An 18,883-nucleotide genomic window follows, 5' to 3' on the forward strand; every position below is an offset into this window, starting at 1 on the left:
TCTCTCTGTAGATTATAGTCTCTTCCTGCAGTCTCTCTGTAGATTATAGTCTCTTCCTGCAGTCTTTCTGTAGATTGTAGTCTCTTCCTGCAGTCTCTCTGTAGATTATAGTCTCTTCCTGCAGTCTCTCTGTAGATTATAGTCTCTTCCTGCAGTCTTTCTGTAGATTGTAGTCTCTTCCTGCAGTCTCTCTGTAGATTATAGTCTCTTCCTGCAGTCTCTCTGTAGATTATAGTCTCTTCCTGCAGTCTCTCTGTATCTTGTTCTTCTCATACAGAATTTCTGTGTTTACATTTTATTAGTAAACAATTAAAGATACAAAATATAAAAGCGCAGAAGCCTCAGGAAACTGGAAAGGTGAGAAAAGTGTACACCCTCTATGTACCGTGCGGCAGAAATAGCGCATACTTATCATAGTGTGCACGGTGTCATCTACAGGTATACCCACAGTGTACCCCAGGAGAGACCACTGTGCCCACGGCATGCCCCAGGAGAGACCACTGTGCCCACGGCATGCCCCAGGAGAGACTACTGGGGTACACTGTGGGTATACCTGTAGATGACACCGTGCACACTATGATAAGTATGCGCTATTTCTGCCGCACGGTACATAGAGGGTCTACACTTTTCTCACCTTTCCAGTTTCCTGAGGCTTCTGCGCTTTTATATTTTGTATCTTTAATTGTTTACTAATAAAATGTAAATACAGAAATTCTGTCTGAGAAGAACAAGATACAGAGAGACTGCAGGAAGAGACTATAATCTACAGAGAGACTGCAGGAAGAGACTATAATCTACAGAGACTGCAGGAAGAGACTATAATCTACAGAGAGACTGCAGGAAGAGACTATAATCTACAGAGATGCTGCAGGAAGAGACTATAATCTACAGAGAGACTGCAGGAAGAGACTATAATCTACAGAGAGACTGCAGGCAGAGACTATAATCTACAGAGAAACTGCAGGAAGAGACTATAATCTACAGAGAGACTGCAGGAAGAGACTATAATCTACAGAGAGACTGCAGGAAGAGACTATAATCTACAGAGAGACTGCAGGAAGAGACTATAATCTACAGAGACTGCAGGAAGAGACTATAATCTACAGAGACTGCAGGAAGAGACTATAATCTACAGAGAGACTGCAGGAAGAGACTATAATCTACAGAGATGCTGCAGGAAGAGACTATAATCTACAGAGAGACTGCAGGAAGAGACTATAATCTACAGAGAGACTGCAGGAAGAGACTATAATCTACAGAGAGACTGCAGGAAGAGACTATAATCTACAGAGACTGCAGGAAGAGACTATAATCTACAGAGACTGCAGGAAGAGACTATAATCTACAGAGAGACTGCAGGAAGAGACTATAATCTACAGAGATGCTGCAGGAAGAGACTATAATCTACAGAGAGACTGCAGGAAGAGACTATAATCTACAGAGAGACTGCAGGAAGAGACTATAATCTACAGAGAGACTGCAGGAAGAGACTATAATCTACAGAGAGACTGCAGGAAGAAACTATAATCTACAGAGAGACTGCAGGAAGAGACTATAATCTACAGAGAGACTGCAGGAAGAGACTGCAGGAAGAGACTATAATCTACAGAGAGACTGCAGGAAGAGACTATAATCTACAGAGAGACTGCAGGAAGAGACTGCAGGAAGAGACTATAATCTACAGAGAGACTGCAGGAAGAGACTATAATCTACAGAGAGACTGCAGGAAGAGACTATAATCTACAGAGAGACTGCAGGAAGAGAATAATCTACAGAGAGACTGCAGGAAGAGACTATAATCTACAGAGAGACTGCAGGAAGAGACTAATCTGCAGAGAGACTGCAGGAAGAGACTGTAATCTGCAGAGAGACTGCTGGAAGAGACTAATCTACAGAGAGACTGTAGGAAGGACTATAGTCTACAGAGAGACTGCAGGTAGAGACTGCAATCTACAGAGAGACTGCAGGAAGAGACTGCAATCTACAGAGAGACTGCAGGAAGAGACTATAATCTACAGAGAGACTGCAGGAAGAGACTGCAGGAAGAGACTATAATCTACAGAGAGACTGCAGGAAGAGACTATAATCTACAGAGAGACTGCAGGAAGAGACTGTAATCTGCAGAGAGACTGCAGGAAGAGACTAATCTACAGAGAGACTGCTGGAAGAGACTATAATCTACAGAGAGACTGCAGGAAGAGACTAATCTGCAGAGAGACTGCAGGAAGAGACTGTAATCTGCAGAGAGACTGCTGGAAGAGACTAATCTACAGAGAGACTGTAGGAAGGACTATAGTCTACAGAGAGACTGCAGGTAGAGACTGCAATCTACAGAGAGACTGCAGGAAGAGACTGCAATCTACAGAGAGACTGCAGGAAGAGACTATAATCTACAGAGAGACTGCAGGAAGAGACTGCAGGAAGAGACTATAATCTACAGAGAGACTGCAGGAAGAGACTATAATCTACAGAGAGACTGCAGGAAGAGATTACAATCTACAGAGAGACTTCAGGAAGAGACTACAATCTACAGAGAGACTGCAGGAAGAGACTATAATCTACAGAGAGACTTCAGGAAGAGACTATAATCTACAGAGAGACTGCAGGAAGAGACTATAATCTACAGAGAGACTGCAGGAAGAGACTATAATCTACAGAGAGACTGCAGGAAGAGACTATAATCTACAGAGAGACTGCAGGAAGAGACTATAATCTACAGACAGACTGCAGGAAGAGACTAATCTACAGAGAGACTGCAGGAAGAGACTATAATCTACAGAGAGACTGCAGGAAGAGACTATAATCTACAGAGACACTGCAGGAAGAGACTATAATCTACAGAGAGACTGCAGGAAGAGACTATAATCTACAGAGAGACTGCAGGAAGAGACTATAATCTACAGAGAGACTGCAGGAAGAGACTGTAATCTGCAGAGAGACTGCAGGAAGAGACTAATCTACAGAGAGACTGCTGGAAGAGACTATAATCTACAGAGAGACTTCAGGAAGAGACTATAATCTACAGAGAGACTGCAGGAAGAGACTATAATCTACAGAGAGACTGCAGGAAGAGACTAATCTACAGAGAGACTGCAGGAAGAGACTATAATCTACAGACAGACTGCAGGAAGAGACTAATCTACAGAGAGACTGCAGGAAGAGACTATAATCTACAGAGAGACTGCAGGAAGAGACTAATCTACAGAGAGACTGCAGGAAGAGACTATAATCTACAGAGACACTGCAGGAAGAGACTATAATCTACAGAGAGACTGCAGGAAGAGACTATAATCTACAGAGAGACTGCAGGAAGAGACTATAATCTACAGAGAGACTGCAGGAAGAGACTGTAATCTGCAGAGAGACTGCAGGAAGAGACTAATCTACAGAGAGACTGCTGGAAGAGACTATAATCTACAGAGAGACTGCAGGAAGAGACTAATCTGCAGACAGACTGCAGGAAGGGACTATAATCTACAGAAAGACTGCAGGAAGAGACTAATCTACAGACAGACTGCAGGAAGAGACTAATCTACAGACAGACTGCAGTAAGAGACTAATCTACAGAGAGACTGCAGGAAGAGACTATAATCTACAGAGAGACTGCAGGAAGAGACTAATCTACAGAGAGACTGCAGGAAGAGACTATAATCTACAGAGAGACTGCAGGAAGAGACTAATCTACAGAGAGACTGCAGAAAGAGACTATAATCTACAGAGAGACTGCAGGAAGAGACTATAATCTACAGAGAGACTGCAGGAAGAGACTATAATCTACAGAGAGACTGCAGGAAGAGACTATAATCTACAGATAGATTGCAGGAAGAGACTATAATCTACAGAGAGACTGCAGGAAGAGACTGTAATCTGCAGAGAGACTGCAGGAAGAGACTAATCTACAGAGAGACTGCTGGAAGAGACTATAATCTACAGAGAGACTGCAGGAAGAGACTAATCTGCAGAGAGACTGCAGGAAGAGACTGTAATCTGCAGAGAGACTGCTGGAAGAGACTAATCTACAGAGAGACTGTAGGAAGGACTATAGTCTACAGAGAGACTGCAGGTAGAGACTGCAATCTACAGAGAGACTGCAGGAAGAGACTGCAATCTACAGAGAGACTGCAGGAAGAGACTATAATCTACAGAGAGACTGCAGGAAGAGACTATAATCTACAGAGAGACTGCAGGAAGAGACTATAATCTACAGAGAGACTTCAGGAAGAGATTACAATCTACAGAGAGACTTCAGGAAGAGACTATAATCTACAGAGAGACTGCAGGAAGAGACTATAATCTACAGAAAGACTGCAGGAAGAGACTGTAATCTACAGAGAGACTGCAGGAAGAGACTGTAATCTACAGAGAGACTGCAGGAAGGGACTGTAATCTACAGAGAGACTGCAGGAAGAGACTATAATCTACAGAGAGACTGCAGGAAGAGACTCTAATCTACAGAGAGACTGCAGGAAGAGATTTCTGAATTTCTTGTTCCCTTCTTTTACCCTGTGCACATAGTGAAATATTTATACAGTATATATAGGGAGTGTTCCGGGGCTCTTGAGTATTCTGGCTCCTATGTGCTCCCTTCTATCCTCTGCACCTCCTGCACATCAGGGACATCATTGTTTCCATCTTCCTGTGCATATCATCCCTCTTATTTCTGTCCCTCTTGCCTGTATACATGGTGCGGTTTACATGTCGCAGGTGAAGCAGGAGTATCTGGCAGTGTGTATTGGAGCCTGTGTGGTGTCTGTGTCCTTTCTGTAGAACATATATATGTCCCGGGTGTATCGTGTCTGTAGCGTGACTGTCAGTGATGACACCTGTCCGTATATAGCGCCATATGTAGCTGCAGTCTGTGCTGTGTATACAGCGTCGTGCACACCCTGCGGCAGATGCCGCCCTCGCTGTACTGTGCGCCCTGTGCTGCGGGGGTCGCTGGTTGGGGGTCTCGGTGCACTTTGCGCTGCTCACTTCGCTCCCTGCTCTCTCCACAGGTAATGACAGCAGCGCCGAGAGCTTCTTACTGCACAACGCTCTGGCGCGGAAACCGAAGCGGATCCGGACCGCCTTCTCCCCGTCCCAGCTGCTGCGGCTGGAGCACGCCTTCGAGAAGAACCACTATGTAGTGGGCGCAGAGAGGAAGCAGCTGGCGCACAGCCTGAGCCTGACCGAGACCCAGGTACGACCCTCCGCCTGGGCACTGCCGGCCTCTGCCCCTCCAGCCCCGGGCACACCGGCCGGCCTCTGCCCCTCCAGCCCCGGGCACACCGACCGGCCTCTGCCCCTCCAGCCCCGGGCACACTGACCGGCCTCTGCCCCTCTAGCCCCCCCAACACACTGGCCGGCCTCTGCCCCTCCAGCCCCGGGCACACTGGCCGGCCTCTGCCCCTCCAGCCCCGGGCACACTGGCCGGCCTCTGCCCCTCCAGCCCCGGGCACACCGACCGACCTCTGCCTCTCCAGCCCCGGGCACACTGACCGGCCTCTGCCCCTTCAGCCCCGGGCACACTGGCCGGCCTCTGCCCCTCTAGCCCCCCAACACACTGGCCGGCCTCTGCCCCTCCAGCCCCGGGCACACTGGCCGGCCTCTGCCCCTCTAGCCCCCCAACACACTGGCCGGCCTCTGCCCCTCCAGCCCCGGGCACACCGGCCGGCCTCTGCCCCTCCAGCCCTGGGCACACCGACCAGCCTCTGCCCCTCCAGCCCTGGGCACACTGACCGGCCTCTGCCCCTCCAGCCCCGGGCACACTGGCCGGCATCTGCCCCTCTAGCCCCCCAACACACTGGCCGGCCTCTGCCCCTCCAGCCCCGGGCACACTGGCCGGCATCTGCACACTGGCCGGCCTCTGCCTCTCTAGCCCCGGGCGCACTGGCCGGCCTCTGCCCCTCTAGCCCCGGGCGCACTGGCCGGCCTCTGCCCCTCTAGCCCCGGGCGCACTGGCCGGCCTCTGCCCCTCTAGCCCCGGGCGCACTGGCCGGCCTCTGCCCCTCTAGCCCCGGGCGCACTGGCCGGCCTCTGCCCCTCTAGCCCCGGGCGCACTGGCCGGCCTCTGCCCCTCTAGCCCCGGGCGCACTGGCCGGCCTCTGCCCCTCTAGCCCCGGGCGCACTGGCCGGCCTCTGCCCCTCCAGCCCCGGGCGCACTGGCCGGCCTCTGCCCCTCCAGCCCCGGGCGCACTGGCCGGCCTCTGCCCCTCCAGCCCCGGGCGCACTGGCCGGCCTCTGCCCCTCCAGCCCCGGGCGCACTGGCCGGCCTCTGCCCCTCCAGCCCCGGGCGCACTGGCCGGCCTCTGCCTCTCTAGCCCCGGGCGCACTGGCCGGCCTCTGCCCCTTTAGCCCCGGGCGCACTGGCCGGCCTCTGCCCCTCCAGCCCCGGGCACACTGGCCGGCCTCTGCCCCTCCAGCCCCGGGCACACTGGCCGGCCTCTGCCCCTCCAGCCCCGGGCACACTGGCCGGCCTCTGCCCCTCCAGCCCCGGGCACACTGGCCGGCCTCTGCCTCTCTAGCCCCGGGCACACTGGCCGGCCTCTGCCTCTCTAGCCCCGGGCACACTGGCCGGCCTCTGCCCCTTTAGCCCCGGGCACACTGGCCGGCCTCTGCCCCTCTAGCCCCGGGCACACTGGCCGGCCTCTGCCCCTCTAGCCCCGGGCACACTGGCCGGCCTCTGCCCCTCTAGCCCCGGGCACACTGGCCGGCCTCTGCCCCTCCAGCCCCGGGCACACTGGCCGGCCTCTGCCCCTCTAGTCCTGGGTAGATCTCTACAGAGGTCCACGCTCGGGCCCATCTTCCCCTGTGGGCACCGCAGGAGCTCAGTGATGATCCCTTTGTGGCCGGCGCTGAGCTCGGCGCAGTGATTGCCCGCCCGGAGCTGACTCTGATCTTCGTTGTGAAAGCGGCTAATTGCTGTAATGAGTTCACTTTCAGGTCGGGCTCGTTCATTACCGCAGTGTGCGGGGCGGGAGGAGGAGGACGAGCTGAGTGCGGGGCGGGAGGAGGAGGAGGACGACGAGTGGAGTGCGGGGACCAGAGCTGGGCAGTAAGTATTGGGGGTATATGGGAGGAGCAGTGAGTAATGGGGGGTGTACAGGAGGTGCAGTGAGTATTGGGGGGTATGTGGGAGGTGCAGTGAGTAATGGGGGGTGTACAGGAGGTGCAGTGAGTATTGGGGGATGTACAGGAGGTGCAGTGAGTAATGGGGGGTGTACAGGAGGTGCAGTGAGTAATGGGGGGTGTATAGGAGGTGCAGTGAGTATTGGGGGTATACGGGAGGTGCAGTGAGTAATGGGGGTGTACAGGAGGTGCAGTGAGTAATGGGGGGTGTACAGGAGGTGCAGTGAGTAATGGGGGGTGTACAGGAGGTGCAGTGAGTATTGGGGGTATACGGGAGGTGCAGTGAGTAATGGGGGATGTACAGGAGGTGCAGTGAGTAATGGGGGGTGTACAGGAGGTGCAGTGAGTAATGGGGGGTGTACAGGAGGTGCAGTGAGTATTGGGGGTATACGGGAGGTGCAGTGAGTATTGGGGGATGTACAGGAGGTGCAGTGAGTAATGGGGGGTGTACAGGAGGTGCAGTGAGTAATGGGGGGTGTACAGGAGGTGCAGTGAGTATTGGGGGTATACGGGAGGTGCAGTGAGTAATGGGGGTGTACAGGAGGTGCAGTGAGTATTGGGGGGTGTACGGGAGGTGCAGTGAGTATTGGGGGTGTATGGGAGGTGCAGTGAGTATAAGAGACCGGGGGGGGGGGGTGATATTTGGAGGCTGAGAGGAAAGTTTGTGTGATCGGTGCTTGTGATAATTGCAGGATCCTTATTAGGAGCCGCAGGTGATGAGGGAGAATTCACACTTGTCACTAATCTGATGGACTGTAACTCTGCGGGAGAGAGGGGCTGCTGTCACATGCATAAGCCAAGGGGAGGCCCTGGCAGTAGTGAGGATGATGAGGGCAGTAGTGAGGGTGATGAGGGCAGTAGTGAGGATGATGAGGACAGTGGTCCGGGCAGTATTGAGGATGATGAGGGCAGTGGTGCAGGCAGTAGTTAGGATGATGAGGGCAGTGGTGCAGGCAGTAGTGAGAATGATGAGGGCAGTGGTCCGGGCAGTAGTGAGGATGATGAGGGCAGTGGTGCAGGCAGTAGTGAGGATGATGAGGGCAGTGGTGCAGGCAGTAGTGAGGATGATGAGGGCAGTAGTGAGGATGATGAGGGCAGTAGTGAGGATGATGAGGGCAGTAGTGAGGATGATGAGGGCAGTGGTGCAGGCAGTAGTGAGGATGATGAGGGCAGTGGTGCAGGCAGTAGTGAGGATGATGAGGGCAGTGGTGCAGGCAGTAGTGAGGATGATGAGGGCAGTGGTGCAGGCAGTAGTGAGGATGATGAGGGCAGTGGTCCGGGCAGTAGTGAGGATGATGAGGGCAGTGGTGCAGGCAGTAGTGAGGATGATGAGGGCAGTGGTGCAGGCAGTAGTGAGGATGATGAGGGCAGTGGTGCGGGCAGTAGTGAGGATGATGAGGGCAGTGGTGCGGGCAGTAGTGAGGATGATGAGGGCAGTGGTCCGGGCAGTAGTGAGGATGATGAGGGCAGTGGTGCAGGCAGTAGTGAGGATGATGAGGGCAGTAGTGAGGATGATGAGGACAGTGGTCCAGGCAGTAGTGAGGATGATGAGGGCAGTGGTCCGGGCAGTGGTGAGGATGATGAGGGCAGTAGTGAGGATGGTGAGGACAGTGGTCCGGGCAGTAGTGAGGATGGTGAGGACAGTGGTCCGGGCAGTAGTGAGGATGATGAGGGCAGTGGTCCGGGCAGTGGTGAGGATGATGAGGGCAGTAGTGAGGATGATGAGGACAGTGGTCCGGGCAGTAGTGAGGATGATGAGGGCAGTGGTCCGGGCAGTGGTGAGGATGATGAGGGCAGTAGTGAGGATGGTGAGGACAGTGGTCCGGGCAGTAGTGAGGATGGTGAGGACAGTGGTCCGGGCAGTAGTGAGGATGATGAGAGCAGTGGTCCGGGCAGTGGTGAGGATGATGAGGGCAGTAGTGAGGATGATGAGGACAGTGGTCCGGGCAGTAGTGAGGATGATGAGGACAGTGGAGCAGGCAGTAGTGAGGATGATGAGGGCAGTGGTGCAGACAGTAGTGAGGATGATGAGGGCAGTAGTGAGGATGATGAGGGCAGTGGTCCGGGCAGTAGTGAGGATGATGAGGGCAGTGGTGCAGGCAGTAGTGAGGATGATGTGGGCAGTAGTGAGGAGGATGAGGGCAGTGGTCCGGGCAGTAGTGAGGATGATGAGGGCAGTAGTGAGGAGGATGAGGGCAGTGGTCCGGGCAGTAGTGAGGATGATGAGGGCAGTGGTCCGGGCAGTAGTGAGGATGATGAGGGCAGTGGTGCAGGCAGTAGTTAGGATGATGAGGGCAGTGGTCCGGGCAGTAGTGAGGCACAAGATCTCCTTCTCTACTCCCCTCTTATCTCCTCTTCCCACAATCGCATACAAGATTTCTCTTGTGCATCACCCCTACTCTGGAACTCTCTACCACAACATATCAGACTCTCACCTACCATCGAAACCTTCAAAAAGAGCCTGAAGACCCACCTCTTCCGACAAGCCTATAACTTGCAGTAGCCACCGATCGACCAAACCGCTGCATGACCAGCTCTACCCTCGCCTACTTTATTTTCACCCATCCCTTGTAGATTGTGAGCCTTCGTGGGCAGGGTCCTCTCTCCTCCTGGACCAGTTATGACTTGTATTTTAACATTATTGTACTTGTTTTTATGTATACCCCTCCCTACATGTAAAGCGCCATGGAATAAATGGCGCTATAACAATAAATAATAATAATAATGATGAGGGCAGTGGTCCGGGCTGTAGTGAGGATGATGAGGGCAGTGGTGCAGGCAGTAGTGAGGATGATGAGGGCAGTGGTCCGGGCAGTAGTGAGGATGATGAGGGCAGTGGTCCGGGCAGTAGTGAAGATAAGGGCAGTAGAGAGGATGATGAGGACAGTGGTGCGGGCAGTAGTGAGGATGATGAGGGCAGTGGTGCAGGCAGTAGTGAGGATGATGAGGGCAGTAGTGAGGATGATGAGGGCAGTGGTCCGGGCAGTAGTGAGGATGATGAGGGCAGTGGTCCGGGCATTAGTGAAGATAAGGGCAGTAGAGAGGATGGTGAGGATGATGAGGGCAGTATTGAGGATGATGAGGACAGTGGTCTGGGCAGTAGTGAGGATGATGAGGGCAGTGGTCCGGGCAGTGGTGAGGATGATGAGGGCAGTGGTGCAGGCAGTAGTGAGGATGATGAGGGCAGTGGTCCGGGCAGTAGTGAAGATGATAAGGGCAGTAGAGAGGATGATGAGGACAGTGGTCCGGGCAGTGGTGAGGATGATGAGGGCAGTATTGAGGATGATGAGGACAGTGGTCTGGGCAGTAGTGAGGATGATGAGGGCAGTAGTGAGGATGATGAGGGCAGTGGTCTGGGCAGTGGTGAGGATGATGAGGACAGTGGTGCAGGCAGTAGTGAGGATGATGAGGGCAGTGGTCCAGGCAGTAGTGAAGATAAGGGCAGTAGAGAGGATGATGAGGACAGTGGTCCGGGCAGTGGTGAGGATGATGAGGGCAGTATTGAGGATGATGAGGACAGTGGTCTGGGCAGTAGTGAGGATGATGAGGGCAGTAGTGAGGATGATGAGGGCAGTGGTGCAGGCAGTAGTGAGGATGATGAGGGCAGTGGTGCAGGCAGTAGTGAGGATGAGAGGGCAGTGTGCCGAGCAGTAGTGAGGATGATGAGGGCAGTGGTGCAGGCAGTAGTGAGAATGATGAGGGCAGTAGTGAGGATGATGAGGGCAGTGGTCCGGGCAGTAGTGAGGATGATGAGGGCAGTGGTCCAGGCAGTAGTGAGGATGATGAGGGCAGTGATCCGGGCAGTGGTGAGGATGATGAGGGCAGTAGTGAGGATGATGAGGGCAGTGGTGCAGGCAGTAGTGAGGATGATGAGGGCAGTAGTGAGGAGGATGAGGGCAGTGGTGAGGATGATGAGGGCAGTGGTCCGGCAGTAGTGAGGATGATGAGGGCAGTGGTGCAGGCAGTAGTGAGGATGATGAGGGCAGTAGTGAGGATGATGAGGGCAGTGGTCCGGGCAGTAGTGAGGATGATGAGGGCAGTGGTCCGGGCAGTAGTGAGGATGAAGAGGACAGTGGTGCAGGCAGTAGTGAAGATGATGAGGGCAGTAGTGAGGATGATGAGGGCAGTGGTGCGGGCAGTAGTGAGGATGATGAGGGCAGTGGTGCAGGCAGTAGTGAGGATGATGAGGGCAGTGGTGCAGGCAGTAGTGAGGATGATGAGGGCAGTGGTCCGGGCAGTAGTGAGGATGATGAGGACAGTGGTGCAGGCAGTAGTGAAGATGATGAGGGCAGTAGTGAGGATGATGAGGGCAGTGGTGCGGTCCGGAATCCTCGCGGATATTTTGTGTCTGGGGAAGAAGAGACTGGATCCACAGCCCAAAAGTTATAAGATCCCGACAAAGGAGATCTAGTGAGAAGGGAGGAAGGAAAGCGGGGACAGGAGATCCCGGAGACCCTGAGATTAGGGGGAAGGAGATCAGAGAACAGAGATTCCTGCGGGAAGCGATGACTGGGAATAAATGATTATATGCAGGAAGCGATGACTATCATTATTATTATTACTATTATTATTATTATTATTATTATTATTTCTATAGCCCCATTGATTCCACGGTGCTGCACATGAGAAGGGGTTACATACAAATATCACAGTAAGGTAACAATCACAGACTGATATAGAGGGGGGGTATAAATGATCTACAGGGAGCGGCCGCTCCGATCTGTGTCTATAATATACAGCCAGTCACTGATGATACAATGTGTACAGAGCTGATCACACGACCAGTGAGGACGGTCTGTAATGTCGGTGGTCGGCTGAGTATCCCCGTCCCCCGCACACACTTACTCTCGGGCTGTGATCTTGTCGCCTCCTCCTCGTCACACGCTGCGGATCTTTTCCATTTTTTTTCCGGAGATTTCCTCTTTCTCTTTTTTTCTCTTTCTTGTTGATTCTTTGATATTTTGGATTTTTATTTGTGGATTTTTCTTCTCTCAGATTTTTTAATATTCTATAAACCGAGGAAACCGCATAAATCGCGGAGCGACGAGACCTACGCCGACCCCGACCCCCGCCGACCCCGACCTCCGCCGACCCTGACCTCCACTTATTATTGTCGGCGGCTGTTCTGAGCGATTGGTTCTCAGGCTCACAGCTGTCAGGAGTCCTCGCTGCTTGTGAAGTCACTAGTGGTTGATTGTCAGTGGTCCGGAGGTCGGTTGTCGGTGGTCCGGCGGTCAGTTGTCAGCTGTCGGCGGTCAGTTGTCGGCGGTTGGTTGTCAGCGGTCTGGCGGTCGGTTGTCAGCGGTCCGGGTGATGTGGGAATGTCGCAGTGCGTGCCCGGAGGTGATGCGGGAATGTCGCGGTGTGTGCCCGGAGGTGATGCGGGAATGTCGCGGTGTGTGCGCGGGGGTGATGCGGGAATGTCGCGGTGCGTGCCCGGTGGTGATGTGGGAATGTCGCGGTACATGGGAGGGGGTGATGCGGGAATGTCGCGGTGCGTGAGCGAGGGTGAAGCGGGAATGTATTGGTACGTGGGAGGGGGTGATGCGGCAATGTCGCGGTGCGTGAGCGAGGGTGATGCGGGAATGTCGCGGTGTGTGCGCTGGGGTGATGCGGGAATGTTGCGGTGTGTGCGCGGGGGTGATGCGGGAATGTCGCGGGGGTGATGCGGGAATGTCGCGGTGTGTGCGCAGGGGTGATGCGGGAATGTTGCAGTATTTGCACGGGGGTGATGCGGGAATGTCGCGGTGCGTGAGCGAGGGTGATGCGGGAATGTCGCGGTACGTGGGCAGGGTGATGCGGGAATGTTGCGGTGTGTGCGCGGGGGTGATGCGGGAATGTTGCGGTGTGTGCGCGGGGGTGATGCGGGAATGTCGCGGTGTGTGCACGGGGGTGATGTGGGAATGTTGAAGTATTTGCACGGGGGTGATGCGGGAATGTCGCGGTGCGTGAGTGAGGGTGATGCGGGAATGTCGCGGTGCGTGCGCGGGGGTGATGCGGGAATGTCGCGGTGCGTGAGCTAGGGTGATGCGGGAATGTCGCGGTGCATGCACGGGGGTGATGTGGGAATGTCGCGGTATGTGCGCGGGGGTGATGCGGGAATGCCGCGGTGCATGCACGGGGGAGATGTGGGAATGTCGCGGTATGTGCGCGGGGGTGATGCGGGAATGCCGCGGTGCGTGAGCGGGGGTGATGCGGGTGTGTGTGCGGGAGTGATGCGGGAATGTCGCGGTGCGTGCGCGGGGGTGATGCGGGAATGTCGCGGTGTGTGCGCGGGAGTGATGCGGGAATGTCGCGGTGTGCGCTAGGGTGATGTGGGAATGCCGTGGTGTGTGCGCGGGGGTGATGCGGGAATGCCGCGGTGCGTGAGTGAGGGTGATACGGGAATGTAGCGGTGCGTGCGCGGGTGTGATGCGGGAATGTCGCGGTGCGTGCGCGGGGGTGATGCGGGAATGTCGCGGTATGTGCGCAGGAGTGATGCGGGAATGCCGCGGTGCGTGAGCGAGGGTGATGCGGGAATGTCGCGGTGTGTGCGCGGGAGTGATGCGGGAATGTCGCGGTGTGTGCGCAGGGGTGATGCGGGAATGTCGCGGTGTGTGCGCGGAGGTGATGCGGGAATGTCGCGGTGCGTGGGTGGGGGTGATGCGGGAATGCCGCGGTATGTGTGCGGGGTGATGCGGGAATGTCGTGGTGCGTGCCCGGGGGTGAAGCGGGAATGTCGCGTTGCGTGCGCTGGGGCGATGCGGGAATGCCGCGGTGTGTGCGCGGGGGTGATGCGGGAATGTCGCGGTGCGTGCCCGGGGGTGAAGCCGCGGTGTGCGCACGGGGGTGATGCGGGAATGTAGCAGTATTTGCACGGGGGTGATGCGGGAATGTAGCAGTATTTGCACGGGGGTGATGTGGGAATGTCGCGGTGCGTGAACGAGGGTGATGCGGGAATGTCACTGTACGTGCGCGGGGGTGATGCGAGAATGTCGCGGTGTGTGCGCGGGGGTGATGCGGGAATGATGCAGTATTTGCACGGGGGTGATGTGGGAATGTCGCGGTGCGTGAGCGAGGGTGATGCGGGAATGTCACTGTACGTGCGCGGGGGTGATGCGGGAATGTCGCGGTGTGTGCGCGGGGGTGATGCGGGAATGTCGCGGTGTGTGCGTGGGGGTGATGCGGGAATGTTGCGGTGTGTGCGCGGGGGTGATGCGGGAATGTGGCAGTATTTGCACGGGGGTGATGTGGTGCGGGAATGCCGCGGTGTGTGCGCTAGGGTGATGCGGGAATGCAGCGGTGTGTACGCGGGGTTGTTGCGGGAATGCCACGGTTTGTGCGCGGGGGTGATGCGGGAATACCGCGGTATGTGCGCGAGGGTGATGCGGGAATGTCACGGTTTGTGCGCGGGGGTGATGCGGGAATGTCACGGTTTGTGCGCGGGGGTGATGCGGGAATGTCGCGGTATGTGCGCGGGGGTGATGCGGGAATGTCGCGGTGCGTGACCTGGGTGATGCGGGAATGTCACGGTTTGTGCGCGGGGGTGATGCGGGAATGTTGCGGTGTGTGCGCGGGGGTGATGCGGGAATGTTGCGGTGTGTGCGCGGGGGTGATGCGGGAATGTTGAAGTATTTGCACGGGGGTGATGAGGGAATGTCATGGTGTGTGCGCGGGGGTGATGAGGGAATGTCGCGGTGCGTGCGCGGGGGTGATGCGGGAATGCCACGGTGTGTGCGCGGGGGTGATGCGGGAATGTCACGGTTTGTGCGCGGGGGTGATGAGGGAATGTCGCGGTGTGTGCGCGAGGGTGATGCGGGAATGTCGCGGTTTGTGCACGGGGATGATGCTGGAATGTCACGGTATGTGCGTGGGGGTGATGCGGGAATGTCGCGGTGTGTGCGCGGGGGTGATGCGGGAATGTCGCGGTTTGTGCACGGGGATGATGCTGGAATGTCGCGGTGTGTGCGTGGGGGTGATGCGGGAATGTTGCGGTGTGTGCGCGGGGGTGATGCGGGAATGTGGCAGTATTTGCACGGGGGTGATGTGGGAATGTCGCGGTGCATGAGCAAGGGTGATGTGGGAATGTCACTGTACGTACGCGGGGGTGATGCGGGAATGTCACTGTGCGTGCGCGGGGGTGATGCGGGAATGCCGCGGTGTGTGCGCTAGGGTGATGTGGGAATGCAGCGGTGTGTACGCGGGGTTGTTGCGGGAATGCCACGGTTTGTGCGCGGGGGTGATGCGGGAATACCGCGGTATGTGCGCGAGGGTGATGCGGGAATGTCACGGTTTGTGCGCCGGGGTGATGCGGGAATGTCGCGGTATGTGCGCGGGGGTGATGCGGGAATGTCGCGGTGCGTGCCCGGGGTGATGCGGGAATGCCGCGGTTTGTGCGCGGGGGTGATGCAGGAATGTTGCGGTGTGTGCGCGGGGGTGATGCGGGAATGTTGCGGTGTGTGCGCGGGGGTGATGCGGGAATGTTGCGGTGTGTGCGCGGGGGTGATGCGGGAATGCCGCTGTTTGTGCACGGGGGTGATGCGGGAATGTTGCGGTGTGTGCGCGGGGGTGATGCGGGAATGTTGCGGTGTGTGCGCGGGGGTGATGCGGGAATGTCGCGGTGTGTGCGCGGGGGTGATGCGGGAATGTCACGGTGTGTGCGCGGGGGTGATGCGGGAATGTTGAAGTATTTGCACGGGGGTGATGAGGGAATGTCGCGGTGTGTGCACGGGTGTGATGAGGGAATGTCGCGGTGTGTGCGCGGGGGTGATGCGGGAATGTCGCAGTGTGTGCGCGGGGGTGATGGAATGTCGCGGTGTGTGCGCGGGGGTGATGAGGGAATGTCACGGTGTGTGCGCGGGGGTGATGAGGGAATGTCGCGGTGTGTGCGAGCGCGGGGGTGGTGATGGAATGTCGCGGTGCGTGCGCGGGGGTGATGCTGGAATGCCATGGTGTGTGCACGGGGGTGATGCGGGAATGTCGCGGTGTGTGCGCGGGGGTGATGCGGGAATGTCACGGTGTGTGCGCGGGGGTGATGCGGGAATGTTGAAGTATTTGCACGGGGGTGATGAGGGAATGTCGCGGTGTGTGCGCGGGTGTGATGAGGGAATGTCGCGGTGTGTGCGCGGGGGTGATGCGGGAATGTCGCGGTGTGTGCGCGGGGGTGATGGAATGTCGCGGTGTGTGCGCGGGGGTGATGAGGGAATGTTGCGGTGTGTGCGCGGGGGTGATGAGGGAATGTCGCGGTGTGTGCGAGCGCGGGGGTGGTGATGGAATGTCACGGTGCGTGCGCGGGGGTGATGCGGGAATGCCATGGTGTGTGCGCGGGGGTGATGCGGGAATGCCGCGGTGTGTGCGCGGGGGTGATGCGGGAATGTCGCGGTGTGGATTCGCTCGCAGGTGTTACGGTCGCACGGATTGATGTCGCGTTCAGTCGCTGCGGTATTTGGAGCGCATTCTTGTGATTGGTGAGATGATTTTTGCGCCTTTTGTTTCTCAGGTGAAAGTTTGGTTCCAGAATCGGAGAACGAAGTTTAAAAGGCAAAAGTTGGAGGAAGAAGGATCGGACTCGTCCCAGAAGAAGAAGGGCACCCATCACATCAACCGCTGGAGGATCGCCACCAAGCAGGCCAGCCCCGAGGAGATCGACGTCACATCGGACGATTAACGCGGCCGCAGGCAGCACTTTACTGTCCAGACCGCGGGCCCGGGATTATCTGTGGCCCCCCGGGATTATCTGTGGCCCCCCGGGATTATCTGTGGCCCCCCGGGATTATCTGGGGCCCCGGGACACGATCCGGGAGGAGCCCCCTTGTGGAGATTGTGGTGGACGCGGATCCTCCCCGGACATTGCGCCCAGAACCGCCGGAGAGACGCAGAGAGACGCAGCGACTGGCAGCGACCAGCGCATTGTACAGACGGCTGTGTGTTGTGGTGACTCGTAGGATTTATACTCCGAGAAGAACGATGTCAATAAAGAGATCTCATATCCAGCTGTCTGCCCCGATGTGCGGCCGATCTCTGTCTGCCCCGATGTGCGGTCGATCTCTGTCTGCCCCGATGTGCGGCCGATCTCTGTCTGCCCCGATGTGCGGCCGATCTCTGTCTACCCCGATGTGCGGCCGATCACTGTCTGCCCCGATGTGCGGCCGATCTCTGTCTGCCCCGATGTGCGGCCGATCTCTGTCTGCCCCGATGTGCGGCCGATCTCTGTCTGCCCCGATGTGCGGCCGATCTCTGTCTGCCCCGATGTGCGGACGATCACTGTCTGCCCCGATGTGCGGCCGATCACTGTCTGCCCCGATGTGCGGCCGATCTCTGTCTGCCCCGATGTGCGGACGATCACTGTCTGCCCCGATGTGCGGCCGATCTCTGTCTGCCCCGATGTGCGGACGATCTCTGTCTGCCCCGATGTGCGGCCGATCTCTGTCTGCCCCGATGTGCGGCCGATCTCTGTCTGCCCCGATGTGCGGCCGATCTCTGTCTGCCCCGATGTGCGGCCGATCTCTGTCTGCCCCGATGTGCGGACGATCACTGTCTGCCCCGATGTGCGGACGATCTCTGTCTGCCCCGATGTGCGGCCGATCACTGTCTGCCCCGATGTGCGGACGATCTCTGTCTGCCCCGATGTGCGGCCGATCACTGTCTGCCCCGATGTGCGGCCGATCACTGTCTGCCCCGATGTGCGGCCGATCTCTGTCGGCCCCGATGTGCGGACGATCACTGTCTGCCCCGATGTGCGGCCGATCTCTGTCTGCCCCGATGTGCGGCCGATCTCTGTCTGCCCCGATGTGCGGCCGATCTCTGTCTGCCCCGATGTGCGGCCGATCACTGTCTGCCCCGATGTGCGGCCGATCTCTGTCTGCCCCGATGTGCGGCCGATCTCTGTCTGCCCCGATGTGCGGACGATCACTGTCTGCCCCGATGTGCGGCCGATCACTGTCTGCCCCGATGTGCGGCCGATCTCTGTCTGCCCCGATGTGCGGCCGATCTCTGTCTGCCCCGATGTGCGGCCGATCTCTGTCTGCCCCGATGTGCGGCCGATCTCTGTCTGCCCCGATGTGCGGCCGATCTCTGTCTGCCCCGATGTGCGGCCGATCTCTGTCTGCCCCGATGTGCGGCCGATCTCTGTCTGCCCCGATGTGCGGCCGATCTCTGTCTGCCCCGATGTGCGGCCGATCTCTGTCTGCCCCGATGTGCGGCCGATCTCTGTCTGCCCCGATGTGCGGCCGATCTCTGTCTGCCCCGATGTGCGGCCGATCTCTGTCTGCCCCGATGTGCGGCCGATCTCTGTCTGCCCCGATGTGCGGACGATCACTGTCTGCCCCGATATGCGGCCGATCACTGTCGCCCCTGGCCCCGGACACGTTGTTGGCGCCTCATTATCGCCTGTGTCGCGGTGATGTCGGCGATAATGGCGCCTCTCGCCCTCTGTTCTCCCACAGCGGCTCAGTTCGGGCGACTCTCCCCTAATCCGCGCAGCCTGTGTCCGCTCCCGCAGGTGGCGCAGAGATGTCGCACGTTTGGCGCAGGGCGGGGGGGATTAGCGCCCCCTCTATTAGCTGTAAAGCTTCATTACTCCGCGGCCTTTGAATGCGGGGGGATTAGAGGGGCTCAAAGGGGCCGCCGAGGGTTCATGCTAATGAGGTGAGTGGCCTTTGTGTCCCCGCACGGCTCCTTTCTCCGGGGCCCCGGCCCCTCCGCTCTGCTCGCCGCTGATAATGGCGACTTTCATGTCCCAGATAAGCGGCTCCTGCGCCGGCAGCTGGGGGTCCCGGGAGCCGGGGGGCTGCGG

The 18,883-nt window shown here is 57.2% G+C and overlaps 1 protein-coding gene across 1 annotated transcript in view; it reads left to right on the forward strand.

Annotated features, from left to right (window-relative positions):
* Positions 1-17,081, forward strand: part of EMX2 (empty spiracles homeobox 2) — a 39,325-nt gene extending 22,244 nt beyond the window's left edge. Inside the window, exons 2-3 of the mRNA XM_073559901.1 lie at positions 4,998-5,182; positions 16,589-17,081. Coding sequence (XP_073416002.1) covers positions 4,998-5,182; positions 16,589-16,756 — 353 coding nt within the window. The 3' untranslated portion in view covers positions 16,757-17,081. The remainder of the gene's footprint in view (positions 1-4,997; positions 5,183-16,588) is intronic.
* Positions 17,082-18,883: the final 1,802 nt, after the last annotated feature.

The sequence above is a fragment of the Dendrobates tinctorius genome, unplaced genomic scaffold, assembly GCF_039654945.1.
Source record: "Dendrobates tinctorius isolate UK_male_01 unplaced genomic scaffold, ASM3965494v1 ptg000279l, whole genome shotgun sequence".
Classification (NCBI taxonomy): domain Eukaryota; kingdom Metazoa; phylum Chordata; class Amphibia; order Anura; family Dendrobatidae; genus Dendrobates; species Dendrobates tinctorius.